This window comes from Electrona antarctica, assembly GCF_951216825.1.
Source record: "Electrona antarctica genome assembly, chromosome: 16".
In the NCBI taxonomy this organism is placed as follows: domain Eukaryota; kingdom Metazoa; phylum Chordata; class Actinopteri; order Myctophiformes; family Myctophidae; genus Electrona; species Electrona antarctica.
Window position 1 is genome coordinate 15,573,709 of NC_136797.1, and position 26,203 is coordinate 15,599,911.

At 42.8% G+C, this 26,203-nt stretch overlaps 1 protein-coding gene across 5 annotated transcripts in view; it reads right to left on the reverse strand.

Moving 5' to 3' along the window:
* Positions 1 to 26,203, reverse strand: part of rai14 (retinoic acid induced 14) — a 76,079-nt gene that overhangs the window by 31,603 nt on the left and 18,273 nt on the right. For all 5 annotated transcript variants that reach the window (XM_079524639.1, XM_079524638.1, XM_079524637.1 and 2 more), the window contains exons 3-6: positions 8,255 to 8,385; positions 1,795 to 1,883; positions 1,109 to 1,173; positions 966 to 1,023 (exon numbers count right to left, since the gene is read on the reverse strand). In XM_079524639.1, the coding sequence (XP_079380765.1) occupies positions 966 to 1,023; positions 1,109 to 1,173; positions 1,795 to 1,883; positions 8,255 to 8,385 (343 nt within the window). The remainder of the gene's footprint in view (positions 1 to 965; positions 1,024 to 1,108; positions 1,174 to 1,794; positions 1,884 to 8,254; positions 8,386 to 26,203) is intronic.

A 26,203-nucleotide genomic window follows, 5' to 3' on the forward strand; every position in this document is an offset into this window, starting at 1 on the left:
GTGTGTGTGTGTGTGTGTGTGTGTGTGTGTGTGAGGCTGCACAACAGTTCATACCCTGAAGACATTCGTTAAGGCATTCGCTAAGGCATTCGTTGTCCGTAAGCCTTTAATTGGGCCCGGAAAACAAAATAAACATTACGTGACATTTCCCCCCCCAGCTGCTCTAGAGAGCGAAGGAATGTGACAACATTCATTTGTTTTCTACCCAAAAAAAAATCCCAATTCAAATATATGTCTAAATGACCTATTGTTAAGTGTCTCAGAGAGATCTGGGAGGCTTTATTGGGAGGCATTCCTAGCTACGTCAATGCAATGCCATGACATTCCAAGTGAGGATTAATACAAATCCTATAAAGATTCCTTGCATTGTTTTAAAAGGTAATGACCCGTGCGTGCACCTCCAGATGTCTCCCGACTCTCCGAACTGGGAGTATGCATTGGCCTTTAGGAACCAAATGGACCCTTACGGGTCTAGAACGTTACATTTGTACCACTCTCAGGGGTACATTCACACTGAGGATTTGACAAAGGACACACAAAATAAACCAGGTCAAGTCAACCAATGAAGTGCCCCTAAAACCAGGAAAACATCCGTGTCATAACTCATGTAAGATTTTAGCTACAGTATATATGAGTCTCACGATTTCGGATTTAAAAGAGAAATAGCAGATCTACAAGCTCATAGCGCGGCATAGAAAAATCTTGAGAATTGGTGCAAATCTTTGAAAATAGGCCTATATAATATTGTTAAAGCAAACATTTTTAAGTCCAATCTATGCTTCTGGGGGCCTCTGTAAAAAAAAGAATATTTTGAGATGCGAGTCGGTGGTCAAATAAAAAAAAATCAAGCTCGGTGCCGCGCTACGAGCTTGTAGATCTGCAAATTTTCAATAGCCAAAGTATAACATAATGCCTAAAACACCAACAGGGGGTCCCCGTCCTCAATGGTTGAATGAAAGCCTTACCGGCGTGGTGCAGAGCGGTCCTCCCTGAGCTGTCCAGAGCATCAACAGCACACTTACTCTGGATGAAATAACAGACACAGAGCTCATATTAAAACACATGTGTAATTTATTTTTGGAGAAGTTTCCATTATGGTACAGTATACCTGAATGAGCTTTTTGGCACACTCCTGCTGGTTGTTTTTGGCAGCCAGGTGTAACGCACTGAAACCTGAAGATAGAACCAAAAAGACACATTTAAAGGGATTGTGACATTAAGAAATACATAACATTCAGTAGATTTTTCTGTGGTCTGGGGTTTTCTGGCTCAAACAAGTGCTCTGATTTTCCTGCTGTTTGTGATGTCACAGCCTGCAAATCCCATATTATGTCAATGGGATTTGCCAGCAGATGTAACTGTTTTCACTGTTTTGCCTGTTTTCATTGAGGCTCAAAAGGCTTCCAAGCCACAGAGAAAACTCCAGGCCACAGAAAATCCTCGAGTCAAAGCTATATTTAAAAAGAACTCTGTTTGACCAAAGTACTGAAGTACTGCCCAGACTAGGAGGTAGCTAAAACCACACACACGGAAGCATACACTTAAACAACAAGAGAACACAACTCAAAGGCAGAAACAAACAACCACCAATAAGAACATTCAAATGCTAGTGAATAAAATATTTCTTTAAAGTTAAACGTTGAGCTTGCACATGCACACACACACACACGCACACAGGCTGTGATTTTATTTTATTTCTTACGCATTTTTATATACTGTAGGCCAGGGTATCAAACATTCAATAAAAATACATTAGTATATAATAGCCAAGGAGGCAATATGACTATACAGTACCTGTTCCATCTGTGACTGACAGGTCGGCACCATGGGCCAGAAGGACAGACAGACAGTCTGTCAGACCACGAGTAGCTGCAACATGAAGACTGCACACACACACACACACACACACACACACACACACACACACACACACACACACACACACACACACACACACACACACACACACACACACACACACACACACACACACACACACACACACACACACACACACACACACACACACACACACACACACAGCAAGAAGTTAATTAAAGTAACCATTACAAACTACTTCTGCAATACATACAGGTACTGTACATGTGCGTGTGTGTGTGCGTGCGTGCACAAACACACACACACACACACACACACAGACAGACATGCCTTTCTATCAGGTTTTATCACCATAGAGACACTGTAGACTCCTCCTTTGTGGGTCCTGAAAAGACTGGAACGCAGAGGTTCCAAATAAATGTGCGTGCGTGTGTGTGTGTGCATGTGTGTGTGCGTGTGTGCGTGCATGTGTGTGTGCTTGGGTGCGTGCGTGCATGTGTGCGTGCGTGCATGTGTGTGTGCGTGCGTGCGTCAGGGTGAACGTGCATGTGTCCCTGTATTTCTCCACGTGTGTGGAACAGTGAGCAGCCGTTGAACACATTCAGGTCAGTGGGTGTTGTGTTTCAGAGGAGAAAGAGGTCAAACATTAACGCTGGGCCTCCGCGTTATCAACTCAACCTCAAACAATGACTGAGACACAGACTGCCTCTGAGCAAGGGCTGTACTTAACCCATTTAGACCAGAGACCCATTCTAAAGAAAAGAAAAAAAAATGTTTCTATGTTGTCAGTGGTTCTCAAAGTTATTCATGTCAAGGACCCCAAAACTATAATATGTATTTGGCCTGAAAATAAATATGTTGTTCCAGGGACCCGCCCCAGAAGCAAAGATTTGAGTTAAAAACATTTGCTCTGAAAGAATATATATTCAAAGATTTGCGCCACATTTTCACGATTTTTTTCAAAAATAGCAGATCTACAAGCTCATAGCTGTAGATCTGCTATTTTTCAACAGCTAAAGTACATTTTGAGTTACTTTTACTTCACTGGAGTATTTCCAATTCTTGTACTTCTACTCTCCAAATGTTGTACTTTTACTCCACTACATTAATTTAAACACTTTAGTTACTGCACTAGTAGAATAACTTTTAATCAAGTAAATTTTGAATTCCGCACATTTCTATATTGTAATATTGATACTTTTACTCAAGTAAAAATTGTGAGTACTCTTTCCACCATTTAATGTCATACTGTATAACCTATTTAATTAAATACGTTTTTTTAATATATATATTCTATCATTTGTGTCATTTTTTGGGGGGCCCAGGTAGGGCCGAGAACTCTAGTTTTTGCCGGCTGCCGGGTGGGGCTGCACTAATAACTTTGGGGCAGGCCCGTCTAGAGTTTGGAATTGGACAGGTACGTATAAGTCAAAAGGGAGACATCCAAGAGGTAAGACGGATGGGGAAGGATCAACATATGTAATGTCAGAACAGGTCAGCTCCATATATGGAGATCTAAGGGTTTGAGGTCAGATGTAGAGTTGCTGGCCAAAATTGATGACATCAGGGATCTCCATATATGGGCTTAATATTGATGACATCAATGATCTCCATCCCTGATGTCACGAGGCATGACCATATATGGTCATGCCTGGGGTGACATCATCCACATCATTCCATTTATTATTTTGAGCAGTGTGCCCTAAATTTGAAGCCATAATTCACCATGTCTTTGTTTGTCATGATTTAATCAATGTTCTGCGTGTGTAGATAAGACCATGACTGTACTAATGTCAATAACAGGAGTGGTCAGACGAACCTTCCTTCCACACTATATTGAGGAAGTTCACATACATGTTTTTCCACAAGGTTCCAACACATTCCCTCCCGTTACTCTAGGCGGGGATCGTGAGGCCGGTGCCACTCAAATGCGCAAAATACCAAAAGTAGAAGAAGAGATCCTGGGCAACCAGGAAGGGCAGCCCCCAACGCTTCACTGTAGGCTACGGAGTTGTTCTGGGCCGCGCGATTTAAGAACATGGAATCATAACCTCCCAAACACCGGATCCTGGCCATTATATTAGTCCACAGTTTGGTGACTATACAGTGGCTACAGTAGCTTCGTTATGCTTATCCAACAACGGTGCAGGCGGTGCGGCATTATTAACAGGTTCAGTCCATCCGACGTGCCCACACGTCATAAGCAATCCAACTGACGGATTCAAAGGACGTGTGTACATGTCCGACTCCTAGCGCATCTTCAATGATATCAAACGAGAGAAGAATATTCTGAATTTTTCGCTTTTTTTTTTTTAATAATTTTTATCCCACAATTTTGTAACCCAGTTCTTTTCACCCAGTGCCAATTATCTAATGTAATCCTGGGCGCTACACTTCCTCTGCCAACCTGGGGGGGCAGCGGACTGACCTCATGCCCCCTATGCATGAGGAGTCCAAGCTGCTTCTTTTCACCTGACAGGGGGGAATTTCCCTGACCAGACGTAGCGCGTGGAAGGAACACGTTATTCTGGCCAGGGGGAGGTAGTTTTAGAGACCAGGATTACTGCATGTTTTTGTGAGGGTACCTACCCTAGGGGACACGGGGAGAACATGCAAACTCCACAGAGAAAGGCCCTTTCGCCAACCCCACCTCGGGTATGGGCACTGATGACGCGGAGGAGGGAACACGTCCACAGCTCCCACAGCGTCCCCAGCGGGAATCGAACCCAGGACCTTCTAGCTGTGAGGCGACAGCACTACCGACTGTGCCACCGTGCCCCGTATTTTTTTTATTTTTGACTGGGACTCCAAGGCCACCATACGCTTCGCTTTTCGTTCATGCGCGGTCCGGTCCGGTCTGTTTACCGCTGCAGAAAGAATGCCTCGTCTCTCCTAATCCAGGGAGCTCTCCGTGGTTTTGATCTGATGGATATACTAAGCTCTTCATTTCTGCCTCTCGTTCAAAATATGAACTCGATGGATTATTTAGCGATATTATGGAAACGAGAGCAAGGTAAGCAAGCAAAAAAATATCGAATACCGAAAATCACGTTTGGTTAATGCCCTAGCGCGTGCACGTCAGATCCGTATGTAGGTTGTCTAACATGTGAGTAAAATATATATATATTATTTTTAATTTCTGGATTAAATGAAATTAAAGAAAAACAGATTCTCACGTTCTGGCAGAGGTGGGTTTTTGAGATTAAAACGGATTCTGGCGTTCGTGGCTTAGATTGGTTAAATATGGCATCCCCGTTATAGGAGCACGTGGTTATAGATAAAAAGCCTCTGTGATTCCAGTGGGAACAGCTGTGACATTTTGTCCGGATCATTTGAGTGTCTTTATATACATGGTTATTTGCATGGTTATCTTTACTGCTTTAACCCATTTCGAGGACAATTCTACAAATGTCTTCTAAATCCTACACAGTTTTCTGAAAAACCCTATGTTTCTATGTCAGTGGTGCTCAAACTTTTTCATGTCGAGGACTCCCAAAAATATCTGTATTTGGCCGCAGACCCCCATCTGAAAATATGTTGTTCCAGTGACCTCCCAGAACCAAAGATTTGAGTTAAAAGCATTCGCTCTGAAAGAATATATATTCAAAGATTTGCGCCACATTTTCACGATTTTTCAAAAATAGCAGACCTACAAGTTCATAGCGCAGCACCGAGTGCCGCGCTATGAACTTGTAGGTCTGCTATTTTTCAATAGCTAAAGTATAACATAATGCTTAAAACACCAAAAGGGATTCCCGCCCAAAATTGGTTAAAAAGAAAAAGAGGCGGGGAAAAAATAGACCAATGAAAACCAAAAACTTAAGAAAGCAACCATTAAAAGCTAGGCTGTAGTCTGCTGCAGCCATGATGTCATGGTCTATAGAGGCCATTTCAGGACGGTACCACAGCACGTGCGCGCGCGCGCACACACACACACACACACACACACACACACACACACACACACACACACACACACACACACACACACACACACACACACACACACACACACACACACACACACACACACACACACACACACACACACACACACACACACACACACACACACACACACACACACACACACACACACACACACACACACACACACACACACACACACACACACACACAGGGTGGCATATCTACACGCTGATAAGATTTGGACTGACTGACTTAGCTTAGATAGCGTGAGAAGAATTTGGCTTCAGAGTTCAGACTAGTTGGCAAATGTCTATAGGCTATTCCGCTGCTTTAGTATCACACAACCAAATCATTCATCCGATCTCTATCCTCCGGTTAACTCACATTCTGACTAATCCCACACAGGCTTCACTTCTATTGCCCATTATCTGCCATGTATGTACATATATTTGTATTGCTATGTTGTGGAGTGTGCTGTTTATGTGTGTATTCAATTTAGGCATTTAGAAGATGCTCTTAATCCAGAGAGATTTACAGTAAGCAAGAACAAAAAACATGGTAATACATCAAATACATGAAAATCATAGATAAGCTTAAGAACCTAACAGTGGAATATCTATCTAATGAAACTATAAGTGTATACACTATAGAGTGTTATGTCTACATAAAGTGCTATTTAAGTTACATAAATTGAGCCTATGCATACACCTGTTGGACGTCGAGGCTAGGGCAAGTACTACGGCAAGTGCTATGGGCTAAGATGGAGTCTGAAGAGGTGGGTCTTCAGACTGGGGTGGAAGATTGGGAGTGAGTCTGCAGTTCTGACTGCAATATTCAATGTAACCTCCAAAGGGACTGCAGATGGAAATTAGCTGAAGCTAAATCTGGTACAATACATCAAATGGCAATATTGTACATGGCCCTTTACAAATAAAGAAATAAAGTATTGTAGGATACTTATAACCACTTAAGACACACATGGGTGCAACATACAGCCCATAAGTAGAGAAAAGTGTAAGAAAAATGAACCTCACGGTTCCCATCCGGCTGTTCTACCGGCCACTCTACCCCTGAGCCACTGCCACTCTTGTTCTGTCGACGATGGAGAGGGCCACAAAACTTCCACACTCACTCCAGAGGGCCACATTGCATATTACTGTCGTAGCAAAAATAGCTCTGCGAGCTCAAAACCTGTCGCACTGCAACATGTTTTGAGTTTGTAGATCAGCTATTTTTGCTATATTTGAAATCCTGAATTTCTTTTTGCTATTTCTTAATTGCAATCCTGAAAAGTAACATTTTTATTTAATTTAAAATACCTTTCAAATGCCTTTAATTATAGTTATGTTAACTTTATGAACTAAATACAAATACATTGGACATTAAAAAAAAGACAATAACATTTTAATACTACTCATTAAGCTAGTGATTAGAAGGCGGTTATGTTTGCATGTTTGGAATTATAACAGCTGAAATCAATAATATATCAGTATTCTGATATTATTCTGGAACCCTTTTTGGTGTTTCAAGCATTATGTTATACTTTAGCTATTGAAAAATAGCAGATCTACAAGCTCGTAGCACGGCGAGCTTGTAGATCTGCTATTTTTGAAAAATCGTGAAAATGTAGTGCAAATCTTTGAATATATTATATTATTTCAGAGCGAACGTTTTTAACTCTTCTGGAGGGTCCCTGGAACAACACATTTTCAGATGGGGGGGTCGGCGGCCAAATACATATATTTTTGGGGGTCCTTGACATGAAAATGTTTGAGAACGACTGAAATAGAAAACATAGGGTTTTTCAGAAAACTGTCAGGATTTAGAAGACATTTGTAGATTGTATAGAATCGTCCTCAGGTCTAAATGGTTAAACCTGCGGGCCACATTAACCCATTTTGGGCGGGAACCCCCTTTGGTGTTTTAAGCATTATGTTATACTTTAGCTATTGAAAAATAGCAGATCAACAAGCTCATATCGCGCCACTCGGTGGCGCGCTATGAGCTTGTAGATCTGCTATTTTTGAAAAATCGTGAAAATGTGGCGCAAATTTGGAATATATATTTTTTTCAGAGTGAACATTTTTAACTCAAATCTTCAATTGCTTCTGGGGAAGTCCCTGGAACAACAATTTCAGATGGGGGTCGGCGGCCAAATACATATAATTTTTGGGGTTCTTGACATGAAATATTGAGAACCACTGATTTAGAAAAATTTGGTTTTTCAGAAAAAAATACATTTTAAAAAGACTTTTTTTAAATTTCGACGTCAGGCCTAAATGGGTTAAGTGAAGGTGAGGGCCGCCATGTGGCAAGTGGCAACCCGGACCGCCAGTATGGCCCCATGTATGGACTATAGGCTACTCAGTACTCCCGTCCCGGACCGCCAGTATGGCCCCATGTATGGACTATAGGCTACTCAGTACTCCCGTCCCGGACCACCAGTATGGCCCCATGTATGGACTATAGGCTACTCAGTACTCACGCTGACTTGCCCTCGTTGTCCAGCTTGACGGAGCTGGCACCCTTCTTGGCCAGCAGCGATGCCACCCTCTCCACCTCGCCATGCTCCACCGCAGCCAGCAGACGCTCGTCGTTCTTGTTCCACTCATGGGTCTAGAAGGAGTGAGAGGAGGAGGAGGAGATACGTGACGAGGAGAGAAGGAGGAAGAAGAGGGGGGGGGGAGAGAGAGGGGACAGAAAGTGTCAAAGTGATGATGAGAATGACTTAATGTACCAGTGGCTCTCAGACGTTTTGTTTCGAGGACCCCCCCCCCCGCTTGATATCTTATATATTCTTTTTTTTCCTGAGGGTCAGGGATCCCAATTTACACTATAAAATCCTCCATGTTCATTTAACTCTGAGACCCCTTTCCACCAGGAACCGGTTCAGTTCAGAACCAGTATTTTAGTCCATGAGCCAGACCTCCAAAATTGGAAAATTAATTATGATTTGAGTGGGCAAAACCATACCTATATTAAACTGTAAATATAGTAAATTAATATATGATAACCATTCCACAGTAGTAACTTTTCATATTTTCTATTTTTTGCATATTTTCCTACAGTACATAATGCCTAATTTGCATATTTAAACAATTTCAGAAAATGTGTAATACAATAAATCATTGTCTTTAAAATTAACTGGGGAAGTTTCATGGTGATAACTATTAATTAAAGTTTGACCTATTCACCTATCACGTATAGGCCTACTGTAGGTGAAAATTACAAAATGTGTGATAAATATGAAAAGGCTACTCCTGTGGAAGGGTTATCATATATTAATTTACTTATATTGATCCTATAAACAATTTAATATAGGCATGGTTTTGCCCACTCAATTCATAATTAACGTTTCAATTTTGGAGGTCAGTCATGGACTAAAAACTGGTTCTGAACTGAACAGATTCCCAACCGGTGGAAAAGGGGCCTCTTTTGCATACTTTTGGAGTTACAGACCCATGAGGGTCCATTATTTGGTTCCTCGCTCTAGCTGGTTCTCAGCGTGGAGGTCCGGGGACCCCCAGGGGTCCTTGAGGGAGGTCCAGGAGGTCCTTCCTTCCTTGAACCCCACATTGAGAACCAGAGATACACACATCATGGCATAGTGGAAAGAATGTGACTCCTATTACAAAGAAAACATTCTACATCGACCCTCAACCCTAACTCATGATGATGAATATATACATTCCTACAAATCAAATACTGCGTACAGACATTCACTCACACATTAGACTAACCTCAGGCGAATGGCTGAGATGCTCTGAATGTTAGTAATGCTCCCAAAAAGACCAACATGTTATTTTGGCTCCGTCGTAGCAGCTCGCGCAATAACACGACGTGCACGTGTGTGTGCGCACGCACGCGCGCGCACGCACGCGCGCACGCACGCACGCACGCACGCACGCACGCACGCGCACACACACACACACACACACACACACACACACACACACACACACACACACACACACACACACACACACACACACACACACACACACACACACACACACACACACACACACACACACACACACACACACACACACACACACACACACACACACACACACACACACACACACACACACACACACACACACACACACACACACACACACACAGTGAGCGAGTGTGTGTGCGCACGTCCCTGCACACACCCACACATATAAGCTAACGGGGCCTAATTTATATTGCTGACAGCTTGCGCTGAGATAGAGAGTATTCAGCTATTGGAGTGTTTCAACCATGACCTCATAGAAAGGCTATATCTAACTGAAAGCACTACACACTACAGAATACACTACACAGCAGGAACGTGCACACAACGTTCCTCTCCAGACCACGAATGCAGCATTTACTACATGGTGAAAGAAATGCAAATGCCACTCCTTTCCTTCCATGCCATGTATTTTGCGTTGAACAAATTTGTTTAGAAATCCATGTCGTACACACCGCATCTCCACTAGCTAAAGAGTGCTGGGTTGCCCCCCGGAAATAGCTGATCTACAAGCTCTCAACGCGTCGCGCTGCGACACGTTGAGAGCTTGTAGATCTGCTATTTTCGCACTTTTTGTCCAAAAGTGCCCTCTTATGGGATTTCAGCCCCTGCCCCTCTAACACTCTCTGCACGTCCCTGCTACACATGCAACAGTTTGAAATGCCACTCAACACAGCTCTTTAAAGCAAAAATAGACTTTTCTATTGGTGAACAAAGCTCAACGCATCGCAATGCAATGCGTCACACAATGTGACCCTGTAGGACGGTCACTATTTTCACAAATCTTTTTACTCACATTGTTTTCGATTTTCAACTATATTGACATGCCCAAAATAGGGACACTTGTTCGAAAGTTGTCAAGTGGAAAAACAATATGAAGCAAATGAGGATTTGTGGGCAGACAACCAATACAACAAACCACACCACACAGTCATGAACCACAGAATGATCATAAATTAAATAGAATGTGAATTTTAGGGAGTCGACAGTACGGCCTGTCATTCTACTCCTGTACTCCTTCCATCACACAATGCAGTGAGGACTCAGGACAGAGAGGGAATAATAATAATAATAATCTTTATTTATATCCCGAAGGATATTCATCTTCACAGGTCTGTTCAACACCAACAACAAAAACAACACATAGTACAGAAAACACAGAGTTCCCCACTGTGTACAGAACCATCCTATCGGCGGGGCAGTTTGTTTAATGCCGCGATGGCTGAGGGGACAAAGCTCCTACTGAAACGGACCTTTTTCCATGGTAAGGTTCTGTATCTTTGTCCTGATGGCATGAGGTTGAAAAAGCGATACAGGGGATGATCAGTGTCACGTGATATTGGCCGCGTTTCCCGTACAGATTTCTTACGCATCTTCTTAAGAGCAAAGTTCTAGGCACGCGCAGTAGCCCTCTAGGCCGCAAACAGAAGCCTGTCTGCTGCATAATTGGCTGCATGGGCAGCGAATCAGACACCATGTCCTTTTTTGGGAAACGCCATCAAACACGACAACATAGACATAGAATACCTAGATGTCATAAGGCATGAATGAATTTAGAAGCAACCCCGTTTTTCCTAAAGCCTTTTTAAATATAAAAATGTCGTAATTAAATTAATATTTTTAGCATCATCTAGAGAATTTCAGCCATCTTGCCATACGTTTTATATTTCTTTTAGAATTATTGGATTACCCGTGACAGCACATTTAGGAAAATGCAGCTATTATAACTCCATGCGTCGTCTTCATTTTGCTGCGCCATGGCGCAGTATATGAATGGAGTAGGCTAATTATTTATTTGGAAAGGCTCGCCACCAAACATGCAGTCATCTTTTTTTAGTATGGTAAACAATATACATTGCAGGCAATGCATTTTGATTTAATTGTAAGAGGGAGCGTATCAACACACATGTGTAACCACTACATGCAGTGCACGTGAACTGTGCTTGAGCATTATATGCCGATGTTAGCATCTCACTCCATATAATTTAATAAAAGCATATAAAAAACATGAATTATACACCCAATGAAAATTTACACTTCACGGATTATAGGCCATTTGGAATTAGAACAATCGGTTGAAGATTGCCCGATTATAGCACGATTTAAATATCAACTTTGTGGTTGCGCTGAGGCAGTGAGGACCTGCGCACCGAAAATGGATGATCTGCAATTAAGCTCACAAAGCGCTGTCATGCAACACTTGGAGCTTGTAGATACACGGATGACAATAAACATTTCACAGAATACCGTATAAGCCTATACCACTTTGAATTAAAACAATTGGTTGTGCATAGGCTGCATAGGCACTTGAAACTGAAACTATAGCCTATATTTCTTTTATGGATGTGGAGCCGGAGGACTGGTGTTGCGCTGTTGTTAGGTGAGTGGCGTGCGGAGATCTGCAAACTCAACACGGTGAACACGCATATAATAATATAAATGAGGGGTGAGGCTGATTAAGTTTGCAAATAACGGCCCATGGGCGTTATATGGACGATATATATATATATATATATATATATATATACTCTTTTTTTTCTCTCTCTCACCCTCTATAGCGCGTCTCTCTCTGTCTGTCTGTGTCTCTCTCTCTCTGTCTCTCTCTCGCGCTTTGATCATAAAATGGTAATTGGTCAATAGTTATATTATTTCTATATAGTCCACATTTATGTCTGCCTGGCTCAGCTGGTTCGGGTCTCTCGGAATGTCGGAAATAATCGGATTTCGGTCGGAATGTGAAAGAAATCTCGGAGCGGGTAGGAATCGGTAACATGTCACAGATTAATTTAAAGAGTAAAGAGAGCCTACTGTCAGCTGTCCAGCAGTCCAAATATTATTAAATTAAATTTCAGAATGGTAGACCTGAGGCCTACCATATACCAGACTTCAAGCCTGAGGCCTATACCAGGCCTGAGGCCTACCATTGAGTGGCACATCTATGCACGGAACCTCTATGTTCACAGGCGTCATGCTTCACTGCGCGTGTCTAGAACTTTGCTCTTAAGAAGATGCGTAAGAAATCTGTACGGGAAACGCGGCCATTGAGAGTGCTAGCCGTGTGATGGCCTTATTGTTCATATCATAAAGTGTTGGTGTGGGAAGTCCGGAGTGGCCTGTAGAATCTAAAGCTGATCACACTGGACGTATCAATATCAACTAGAAAAAGTGCCCTTCCGGGCACAGGTCTCCACCAGGAGGATAGGACTGTGTGAGATGTTTGGCAAAATGTTTAGGAGTAATATAAACATGTTTGTTTGTTTGTTTGTTTTTTGCAACAATGTTCTTTTGTTGAGGAAATGCAGAGCCAGATCACTCATAGCATCTCTGAGGATAGAATTCAGGACATGTGCAGCATTTTGAACAAAACGGGCCACTCCTGAAAACTTTGGAAGGCAATGTTAGCCAATCAGTGTAGAATCTGAGAAATCCAACAGACTGTCTTGTTCACATGACTACAGAGATCATGTGTACCGATTTGCGTGAGATTTGGATGAAATCTGTGCGACTAACATAAGCAATGTGTTTTGCAGAAATCGGCCTCATGGTGGCGCTATAACCGGTAGATGTGGAGGGATGCAGAGACAATGTTTTTACATGGCCTCTAGGGAGTGCGCATACATAAGTTGTATACAGATCGATGCAGTTATAGCTAAAAACAGGAATTGGCCTGTTATAGCGCCACCATGAGGCTGATTTGGAAAAGAATGAGTGGCATGTCGTCCTCGGCCTAGTGGAAATGTGCGTGTATAATTTCACGGAAATTGCACACTGTGTTTGTGATTTGCGACATTTTGTTCGAAACGGACCAATCATGTGAGCTTTGGAAGCCAATCTTAGCCAATCAGGATGGAAGATGGGAAATGGTGCAGATCCGTGTTGATCACATGACTATGAAGATAGTGTATACCGAATTGTGTGATGTATGGATAAAATGTGTACGAGTAATGTACAGAAATGCATTTTGCCTAAATCGGCCTCATGGTGGCGCTATAACAGGCCATTGAAGAATATTTGGGGCAGAGGTTCGTTGTTGGCATCCAGGGAGTGTGTGCGCAAAGTTTGGCATGGATCGGGCCAACGGTGCCGGAGATTAGCTGATAACGGACGGACGGAAGGACGGAAGGAAGGAAGGACGGACACACACACACACACACACACACACGGACGGAGTGCAAAACATACTCTCTCCCCATGCCTTCGGCCTGGTGGAGACAATAACATCCATGACTTGTTGCTGCCGAGTGCTTAGTTGCTTACCAGCAAGAAACGGAGATGGGAAATGGAACGTGATGATGACACACACCTGGCTAGTGCTCAAAGTTCTCCACTCCCTTATAGTTGACAGCATAGTATCAGAATGATTACTTTCCTTGGCAAGCACATTAGTCAACTCAACCATGAGTGAAACCAGGGTTCGATTTCTTAAAAAAATATATCCATTTAAGCCCTTAAACCCATCCAAGCTTGTACATCTGCTATTTTGGGCTAAGATATTATTTGTTTTATTCACAAATTTGCACAAAAACCAGGCAGGGTTCATATGGTTAGCATTTTTGAGCGGTGCAACCATAGGGTGCAGCACTCCAATGCCCAGCTACTGTATGTGTGTCCCTTTGTATACGTGTATGTATGCATGTCTGTCTAGAGTACCAACAGGTGATAAAGTGGCGCTGTTGAGCTTCACACTGTGCACAGGTGCATGATGGGAAGATGAGTTTATAGCAGCCATTACGTGATTTCGGGTGTGACAGTACAGTACTGTGAAAGTACAGTACAGTAGAGGGACCCCCACACGGTAACGCCGTCATTTCTCGACCGTTTCGGACGCGGGGCGGTTCGCCGGAAATGGGCCGGAAACCTGGGCGCGTTCCTGGTGGTCTGGAACTTCCGGGGACCCCCACACGGAGTTGCACCACTCACTTCACACAGGTGATTTTTATATTATTGAACATTGCTATATCAAATATACATGTATCACTGCCAGACAGTCTACATTTCCCAAAATGCATGGATTTAACTCGGTCTGACCAGAAGCGGGGGAGAAAACACCAGTGATATCAAATTAATGCCTAGAGGGGACACTACCTCCCCAGTGCCTCCCCAGTGTCCCCCCAGTGTCTCCCCAGTGCCTCCCCAGTGTCCCCCCAGTATCTCCCCAGTGCCTCCCCAGTGTCCCCCCAGTGCCTCCCCAGTGTCTCCAATAGCAATACAAGAGCAATAATACAAATTAATCTTAATTTATTAATCTAATTAATTAATTAATTAATTAATTAATTTATTTATTTATTTATTAATCAATCAAATTAATTAATTAATGAATCAAAATCTTCGGCGCGCGGCCCGTGCCCAGCTCCATGCCAAAGCTTTTTCCTGCAGGAAACACTGCACCCCCCCGGCTCATACCCCAGCAAATCTGACCATCAGTGACACCACCCTGAACCATTAGTCTGGACTTATTAGGATGCAGTACAGTATTAGATCTGACCCGATAGCCTACTGACCTACACATGATGAGGAGAGCAAAGCCCTCTCTCTCTCTCTCTCCGCTCCACAAATAGCCATTTTGGCATACTAGTACAGTAAGCGCTCAGTGTAGCAACGTAAGCCAGCGAGCATAGCGGTACATGATGGTGTAAATAGCTTCCGTGGCATACACCCAAAGGCTGTTGCTGCAATACGTTTTGCACAGCTTGTGGAAAAAGGCAACGCTCGCTCGGGCTATAAACATCCCCTCACATCGCTGAGGTGAAAGGTCAACAGGTCAACAGAGCCATGACTGGATGACATCGCAGTGATTCTGCACTAGAGCTGCAGGGCAATTAGCGCAAAAATATATCCATACTTGGAACCAAGAACCAACAAAATGATGCTCATGTAGGATAATCCAATAATGCAGAAGAAGCAGTTGTTTTATAAACCATATATATTTTTCTCCTTTTTTTCCCTTGAATCAACACAATACAAAATCCAATAGATCTTTTATAATAGACTAAATTGATTAGTCTGACTAAACACTGATTAATGGTGATCTACACAGCCCACAAATCCACGATGCGGTTTCTTTATTTTTTGCAATGGCTCACATTCGTAATCACAGCAAAAAGTTTGAAGTCATGTCGCCCCGTGTTCTGCAGTGGTGCTTTTCATGTAAGGCAGAAAACTCCAGAGAAGGTGTGAATACTGATTCTCAACCTCATTGTACAGGTTCAACGCTAAAGCCAGAAACTAATATGGATTCATCCTGCCTTTGCCCACCGTCTAAACCCAGGAGTTCCCACACTTGTCCATGCGAAGGACTGCCAATAGTCATCATAGCCACTCTGGCTGCCATTGACTTCCAGCGTAACAGGAAAACAGCTCTCAAAGTCACTCTTTTAGCACATAAACAAACGCAAACAATTTCACACCAGGAAACCAGTTCCGTACTGGTTTCCTGCCAGCCATAGCCACCAAAATGTGCTGACCTCATCACATTTGTGCTGACCTCATCACATTTGTCATGACGTCTATGGCCGTTTTTAGCCCAAGGAGTGTTTTTTGTGCAAAACTAATGCTTTGGAATGGATTCAGAATCATGAAAACCCCCTAGTTTGACATGTTGTAACGGTTTGACTTGGTCTAAATTGGTTAACTGCATTAGAAACAGCAAAGCAACTGCAGGTGTTCTCACTCTGTGCGCGTGCGTGTGAGTACATACAGTATGTGGCCAAATTTGACTGAGGGACTGCCATTGGATTTTTTTGAATTTTCATGTCATAAAAGCAGGGAATCATAGCTTCAAATTGACATATTGGTTGTTCAGTTTGACCCACCAGTTTTGGAGATATGGCTTTAGAGTAATGTTTTAGAGAAAACAGGCTCAGGTTCACTTCTGTGGACTCTAACATTACACCTAGCTACATTTTGGATAAAAAAATTAATAAATCTGTTTTTCTCCTCTCCTGAACAGTTATTGCCGCCATGACTGTCTCTGTATCAAAAAGCATCACATTTGTAGAATCTAGTCTGGTCGAAATTGGCTAACTGCAATAGAAACAGCAGTGCGTGCGTGCGTGCGTGCGTTCGTGCGTGCGTGCGAGCGTGCGTGCGTGCGTGCGTGCGAGTACATACTGTATGTTGGGCCAGTGAAAGTGGAGCGGGGAGGTCAGACACGAGGCTGTTAGTGTCCATCATAATGATTAGTACTCCAACATGACACACTGGGAAGTGGCCGCGCCGGCGATGGGATAGATAGGAAAGACTTTCCAAGCAGATCAGATTACACTCATCACATCTAGTGGACTGCTTCTTAAACATTTTCACCCAGGATCGCCACGGTTCAACTCACAGAACGGGAACCGCTTTTTTTTGTATTTTTTTGTATTTTTTAGGTTTTCTGAGCTCAATTGCACCCAAAAAAAATCACACCTGTGTGAAGTAAATGGTGCAACTCTGTGTGGGGGTCCCCGGGGGGGGGGTTCCAGACCCACAGGAACGCACCCAGGGTGCCGGCCTGATTCCGGCGAGCCGCCCCGCGTCCGAAACGGTTGAGAAATGACAGAGTTACCGTGTAGGGGTCCCTCTACTGTACCCTCCACTGTACTGTACTGTACTGTACTGTACTGTACTGTACTGTCACACCCGAAATCACCATATATACAGTTAATATGTGAGTGTGTGTTTGTGTGTGTGTTAGGTTGCGCACAGGTGGTGAAAAACAACCATGCTGTTTTCATGCTCATACCTACAGTTCTAGGAAACACAGAATGTGGGGACTTTTATATTATTTCCACACACAACAGTTCTAAGGTATATTAATGACATAGTAAAATGTTGAAAATGAGTGGAATGCCCCTTTAAATTAACATTGGTTTTACAATATAAATTGGGGTCTCAGAGATGCCATTAAATGGGGGTCCGTAGCCTAAATTCATGTCAATCTGGGGGGTCCTTGAAATTAAACGGGTTGAGAATCACTGCTAGAGCCGTAAAATAAATCTTCTCTTATGGGGGTCCCTGGCATATCTCTCAAATGGGGGTCTGCGGGCTAATTAGTGTCAATTTGGGGGTCCTTGACATGAAAAGGTTTGGGAACCACTGAATTCGACATTTTGACCTAACCGTGGCACTAGAGCAGTGGCTCCCAAACACTCAAGAGAGAAAGAGAGAAGGCATGGCATTTGAATTCATACTGTATATTAAATTCATATAAGGCATGGCATTTGAATTCATATATTAAATTCATATAGAAGGAAGGCATGGCAGTTGAATTCATATATTAAATTCATATAGAAGGAAGGCATGGCAGTTGAATTCATATATTAAATTCATATAGAAGGAAGGCATGGCAGTTGAATCCATATATTAAATTCATATAGAAGCAAGGCATGGCAGTTGCGTTGCAGAACGATGTATCCAGAACTGTTTATGTTGTGAGCTTGTAGATCTGCTATTGTCACTAGTTTGGGTCCTGGGCAAAAGTCTAATTTCGCTTTTGGGCCTTGAGCTAAAATGTTTGGGAACCACATGAGTTAAATCACAGGGAATAACATCCCTAGTGAAAATGGCACGTCGATATTATCAGCTCCCTTTGGAGAATTGCCACCCCATGTTGTTCTCTTCTGTCAAGTCAAGAATCTGGGTCCAAATTTCCCAGCTTTCATTGTTTTTGTTTTTCTGGAAGTGAAAGGTTTCCCGGCACACGCTGGCAGACACAGGACATAGTTTTCCTGTTCACATCACAGTGTTGGGTTTGCTTTAGATATTACAAATAGATAGAAGATCTGCTGTAGATCTGCTATGATGTGTTTTTTTTTTATGTTTTTCTTTTAAAAAGGACCACTTCACCACTTTTCAACCTATCTTCATAGGTCCTCAATAATAATCATGATAAAATGGCAAAATTGTTTTCTACTCAGTATGTGTCTCAAGTTGGGCAGATTTTTTTTAAACCCTTTTTTTTTTTTTTACAAAAATGTTTAGATTTTTATTATCTGGGGAAGTGGGAACGATGGCTTCCATTTTCGTATTGTAACTTTTCAGGACTAGAAAGCCTGCAGTTTCTATTAGCTTAGATACGCCATCGATGATGTCACTGGTGGACTGGTTTCTGAACTGCCCACAGCCCTCCTATGAGACACAGACCGAGTAGGAAAGAATTGTGCCAATTTAACTCTCAGAGTTACAGACCCATAAGGGTCAATTGGGTTCCAAACTATCATTTAGCTGGGGACCCCCTGGAACTCCCTCAAGGACCCCTGGGGGTCCCCGCCGGGCCCCACTTTGGGAACCACTGCTTTAGAGGCTGTGACCACAAAAAGCATTTTGGACATCATATCCAGAGCACTTCTCTGCTTCGGAAAAAGTGGTATTTGTCAAAAGTGTAACTATTTTCTGGGTTCTACACTCAGCCAAACGCTGGTTGCCAAGAGAGCTGAAACGCAACACTGGTATAGCTTTCCTAGCGTGTGTTTACCATAAATTACACCCCAGGGGGGGGGGGAGTGCCGATGGCCAAGTGGTTAAGGACGGGGCATAACCCCGCATTATTATAGGCTCTGATGCAGCGAGGCCACGGGTTCGACTCCCGAGCCCGACAGACCTTTGCTGCCTGTCACTCTCTCCCCATTTCATTTCCTACATCCAAAAAAGAATTGCATGGAAGAAAAGCTCTAGCAAGAAAATAAATAATAAAGGCACTTTGTCACTTTCTATGGACACTGCCCCTTATACAAAGAACATCTCATCTTCCCAATACTGTTTTAATAGACCCCTTCAAACGTTGACAATCTCGACTCCCCCACAACAATAGTCTGTCTTAAACCTTTACAACACTGTAGTTATTGGTACAATAACTACAGAACGACAACCCTCTGTACTTCAAGATTTGAAGGTGTGAAAATGACAAGTAGCAAAAGCAAGCATATCTTCTGAAATTCCACAATAAGTATCTCCTCTAATAATAGAGTCTTCTTTATAAATAAGAAAAGAACCATTTTATACATTCCTCATAGAACTAAAGTTTGGACTGGGAATCAAACAACGCTCTTTCTTAGGTATATTCTATTGTCTATACTTAACTTATTTGACTTGTTTATATCCTTGTTTAACATTCCCTTTCAAATGTAATGTTAAAGTGTCTTATTCGTATGTCATTCTTTTGGCTAATGGTACAAGATACCATGTGGGACTTTCGGAGCAGGAACTTTGGGGGGTGGGAGAAGGGGTAACAAACATACACAGGCTATTGTGCCATTATGATGATGTGAAAATATCAATAAAGAAACCTTTAACAAAACAGAAAAGAAACGTTCTTAAGCGACAAGTTTGAAGCAAAGAGAACCCTCAGTTGCCACAGCTACAGAGAAATGGCAATGCATTAGGTGCCCTAGGTGGCCCTGTTTAATGGCCTGTGTGTTCATTATAGCCTGAACTAAACTGAATTAAGGGCCATCTACGGTGTGACACTGGCCTGCATTGTAACGGACAGCTTTAAGTAGAGCGGAATGCACTGCTCTACTTTCAACGAGAGCCCGTGTACGTGCGCACGCACATGCGCATGCACACACCCACGCACACACACACACACGCACAGCTAGTGGCATCCTAGGAAGGCTGATGCGATAATGGTGCTGACAGAGGTGGAATAATATCAGTGTGTGTGTGCAGGACCTGACAGAAAGTGGGCACAGACTAGAGTGTTTTTCTGAGCCAGAAATGCATAAATATTGTGCTCGTTACTGATAGCATGTGCAGCACATCCTCTAGTCTATAGATAATGTACTGGTTGGGAGTATTAGACCCCCAAAATAAATAAAACATTTTCAGGTATCATCTCCATGTGACAGAAACGTACTCAAGAACCATTATGAAGTCGTATGAAGGATTAAAAAACACATTCTGGACGGGAACCCCTTTTGGTGTTTTTAGGATTATGTTGTACTTTAGCTATGGAAAAATAGCAGATCTACAAGCTCATAGCGCTATGAGCTTGTAGATCTGCTATTTTTGAAAAATCATGAAAATGTGGCGCGAATCCTTGAATATATATTCTTTCAGAGCGAACGTTGTTAAGTCAAATCTTTCTTCTGGGGGGGGGGGGGGGGTCCCTGGAAAAACATATTTTCAGATGGGAGTCAGTGGCCAATTACATATAATTTCTGGTGTCCTTGACGTGAAATAGTTTGAGAACCACTGACATAGAAACATAGGTTTTTCTGAAAACTGTCATGATTTAGGAGACTTTTTTTTTTTTTTTTTTAAGAAATCGGCCTTAGTCCTTAAATGGGTTAAGTGCCCAGACAAACGGACCTTCTCTCTGTAACACAGCGTGTGATGCCATGTGTTCCAGAGCTTGTTTTTGGTAGCTATATCTAATTATCTACCCTCTCTTTCCAAAACATCATAAATATACTAGGACCAGGGCAAGCTCCTGTCAGCTCTCAATGTTGGCTTACACCACTGGTTCTCAAACCGTGGCACGCGTACCACCGCCTACCATCGGGTGGAAAGCAGAGGAATCTCCCTCAAAAAGAAAAATATACAAATAAAATGTAAATCTTTATCCCATGATTTTTGTAACCCATTTTTTCACATAGTGCCAATTGCCTATAAGCTGTGATCCTGGGCGCTATACTCGCTCTCTGCCAACCTGGGGAGAGCCCCAAACTGAGCTCATGCTTCCTTCAATGCATGAGGAGTGAGAAGGCTGCTTCTTATCACCTGACAGGGCGGGGGGAGTTTCCCCGGTAGGACCTATAGTGCATGGAAGGAACATGTTATTCCAACCAGTTCCTTTCCCCTGCATCAGGCTGACCAGGGGGAGGCAGTATAGAGACCAGGAGGATTACTGCATGTTGTTTTGTGTTTTTTTGAAGAACATGCAAACTCCACACAGAAAGGCCCTTTCGCCAAACCCAACCTATAGGGTATGGGTGCTGATGACGCAAGGGAGAGAACAAGCCCCCTGCAGCAGTGTGCATTTTGTCGACTAAAACTAAGACGAAAAATGTTCGTCGACTACCTTTTTTCACTGACGGAAACTAAATGGAAACTAGAAAAAACGAAGCTATGATGACTAAAACTAAGACTAAATATACTGACAATTTCGTCAACAAATACAAACTAGACTAAAATGTTAGGAAGGGACTAGTGGACAAGAGATCCAGAATAAGTCAATTTACATGCATGCTGAAAATAGCTGATCTACAAGTAGATCGGCTGTTTTCAGCATGTGTAAAAACAGTCATTACGACGGCATCAAGGCCCGCCAAAATACATGTTAGTAGACTAAATCAACGGAAGATTTAGTCGACTAAAATCTTATTATATTCAGTCGACTAAAACTAGACTAACACTGACTAAAGCATTCAAGGTGACTAAAATGTGACTGAAACTAAATGAAAACTATTCAAGAGACTATGACTAAAACTAAAATAGAAATGTACTGCCAAAAACAACACTGCCCTGCAGCGTCCCCGGCGGGAATCAAACCCTAGTGGACCTTCTAGCTGTGAGCAAGGTCAATTAAATAAGGTTAGGAAGCGAAGACCGTACGGTGGACTCCATGTTGCTCCCTGGAAGGAAAGAAACATGCGCAATTGAGACCAAAGCTGAACACAGAATATAGCCCATTGCGCATGTTTCTTTCCTTCCAGAGAGCAACATGGAGTCCACCGTACGGTCTTTGCTGCCTAACCTGATTTAATTAACCTTGGCTGTGAGGCGACAGCGCTACCAGGCCCCCTGAATGGAAATAACTTTACAATGATATCATGGAAATGGGACACAAGCTTTGCTTTCCTGTATATTATTATAAATATGTTGTCAGTGTGTGCCGTGTTTACTGTTTATGTGTCGCCGATGCGTACACGATCACAACAACAGCTCACAACAAGCTAAACGGTGGGCGGTGACTAAGATACTAATAAACACAGCTGAGTTAAAAATGGTGCAATCGTGAACTCAAAACTGGTTGGAAGTGTGGATCGAGAGGAGAATGTTGTGTGTTGTGGTGGATGTCTTATGGACCACAGAACTTGAACAGCACAACTTTGTCACATATATAAAAGACAGGGTGCTCTCTCGCTGCACTTGGGGGAGTGGGGGGCGGGGGGGGGGCAGAGCAGCTCGCAATTCATTTTCAATGGGAGTCACGTGGGTTTGACTTGACAAGCTTGCTCCCTGCTCCATGGGTGGGGGGGGACAGCGATGGAGCAAGCCTCCCGCCTTTTCCCCTTTTTACCTCCTCTATGATGATTTCGTGTTTTTAGCTATATAGAAGTGTATACTGTAATTGTACGTCTCTAAATGTTATGAAGAATTGAAAATAGTGGAGCCTCATGTAAACACGTGTAATACTTTATGGTGTCGTCCACTCACAGTCGACAGTTTTTGTATGAGTTGTACTTGAAATGTACTGACATTCTGCAAACTGTTAATACATACTTCAATCAATCAATCAATCAAGGACATCGAGAGAGTCTTTTATATGTGAGTGACGCCCAGGAGCACAGTGAAGTCGCACCCAGCACCAATTAACTGCCGCGGCACAAATACACTGGTTAATATCATGCAGAATCTGGGATTCAAGTGGAGTGGGAAAGAGGAATAGCCTATACCATTGATTGATTGATTGAAATATTTATTAACAGTTTGCAGAATTACAGTACATTTCAAGCACAAACTCAATACAAAGGCTGTTAACTGTGAGTGGACGACCCAATTAAGCATTACACTTGTTTACAAGAGGGTCCACCATGTTCAATTCATCAAAACATTTAGAGACGTACAAATAAGACACTTCTATATAGACAAAGAACAGAACAGGAATTCATCATTCAAGGCGACTAAAATGTGACTGAAACTAAATGAAAACTATTCAAGAGACTATGACTAAAACTAAAATAGAAATTTACTGCCAAAAACCACACTACAGACAGTGTGGTATGTAATGAACGCATGAAGCACTTCTCAAACAGCCTCTTACAACCAAACACTTGGAGAGCCAAATATTTTCTGAGGTGGTACTTGGTGTAAAAAAAGGTTGAGAACACAAAGTACTAAAACGGGTCCTGTTTGCAGAGAAACAGTGGATGTTTTTCTGACCAGGCTGTTAGAAATGTGCTTCATCGTGGCCCAATAGCTCTCTCAAGCCTCTGCAATGCAAGACTGAACAGTCAGTAAATGAGTCTATTTCATTTAGCAAATTGCACGAATGATACAGATTAAAATGTGCATCGCAAAGCATGCCATGGAGAGGAGAAAAGGGGTTACTGGCAGCTTATAGACCATAACATAAATTAAAATCTGAGACTACAGATGCGCTCAGTTGAGTGTTTGTGTAAAAAAAAAAATACCAGCTGCTGAGTAAGCCCAGCTGGTCAACATTCTCTCTGCGGTGCTTTTGCGACCTAAACTTGCTGTAGGTGAGACCTATGTTTCTCATTGGCTGTACTGACAACCTAACGTCCTGATTGGCTGCCTCGTCTCTAGGCAACCACACACTTTTTGCCTCTAGCCGACCTCTCAGCCATGGGATATAAGGCAGAAGCTGGTAATTAATTGATGTCATCAATTCTTGTTTATGAATTAATAATAACAATATAATCCACAATCCACTGGAAATCACTGTACACGCGGTCAAATATAGTCTGGACAAGCTAAATGCATTAAGGTAGGCCGACCTGACAGCATGAGGTATGTTAGCCCAGTGGTTCCCAAACTTTTTCATGTCAAGGACCCCCAAATTGACACTAATTAGCCCGCGGACCCCCATTTGAAAAGATATGCCAGGGACATGCACAGTACCTCTCTCCCTCTCTCTGCTCGTACACAGATGCACATAGAGAGTCCCTCTCTCTCTCTCTCTCTCTCTCACACAGATGCACATACCCTCTCTCTCTCTCTCTCTGCTCGTACACAGATGCACATACCCTCTCTCTCTGCTCGTACACAGATGCACAGATGCGCTCTCTCTCTCTCTCTCTCTCTCTCTCTCTGCTCGTACACAGATGCACATACCCTCTCTCTCTCTCTCTCTCTCTCTCTCTCTCTGCTCGTACACAGATGCACATACCCTCTCTCTCTCTCTCTCTCTCTCTCTCTCTCTGCTCGTACACAGATGCACATACCCTCTCTCTCTGATAAGTGTGTTTACAGTGGGATCGGGGTGTGGACAGACAGCAGTGTTTGTTTCTTCTCCGTCTCTGGCCTGACACTCATTAAGACACACTGAGTGTTTCCTGTTTTGTCCCTGAAAGCCAGAGGCTGCTGGGCATGTTGCGTTGAAAAAGCCAGGGTGGCAAGTAGAGAAGCAGACACGCCAGACAGTGAAGGAAAGAGCAGTGAATATGGAGGGGAAATGTGCCGAGAGAGAGAGCTATAGAAATAGAGAGTTTAAGTAATTTCCCCTCAGGGTTCCAATTGTTTCCCTAAATCAACAACACAATTAAGAATACCAACCCTTGCCATTTCAATTTATCTAATACCAATTCTTGACATTTCAATTTATCTAATACCAATCCTTGCCATTTCAATTTATCTTGAAACCTCGACTGAAATGTCTTGAGAGCGAGCGAGAGAGAGAGTGAGAGAGAGAGAGGGTGATTTAACACTGATATTAAACACAGATGTTGATCAATTCTTCCTCATGTCAATCGGCACAACAGATGATTCATTGTCTTACTGTATGTTATGTCCAATTGACTGTGAAAAATGAAAAAAAAAGATGGCTGTCCTGATCTCTCCCTCAAACTCTTCGTCAATGTATCTGAAATCATACGACCAACCATCACAAAAAGCTATGAGCTCAATGTTGGGGGTGGGAGATTCATAAAGCACACGCACTTGTGACACACACACACACACACACACACACACACACACACACACACACACACACACACACACACACACACACACACACACACACACACACACACACACACACACACACACACACACACACACACACACACACACACACACACACACACACACACACACACACACACACACACACACACACAGTTAAATTATTATTTATTTATTTATTGTATTTATTTATTTGGAGTACATATGGCTGCTCTGGAATGGTTCTCGTGTTGCTCTGAACCTCCATTTCTCATGAGGAAAAACAAACAAAGAGCAGAAAGCAGTCATTCCTTCTGCTCCATTCTGTACAGTATGTCTGTCGAGTTCAGCCACTTTAAAGGAGATGGAGATCAACAGAAAAAGAAAACATTTATGTAAGAAACCCTGCTATACATTTCCTGGGAAGAGTCGCATATGACCCCTGAAACTGCATGACAAATTCTGACAAGAGTCTGTATTGAAGGCCGAATTTTACAAGAACCAATAATGTCCCATAATAACCATTATAACCATAATGTTCTGATCTGTTTATTGGTTTGGTTTGGGTTGGGTGGCATGGACGTTGGAGGGAGTTGCCTT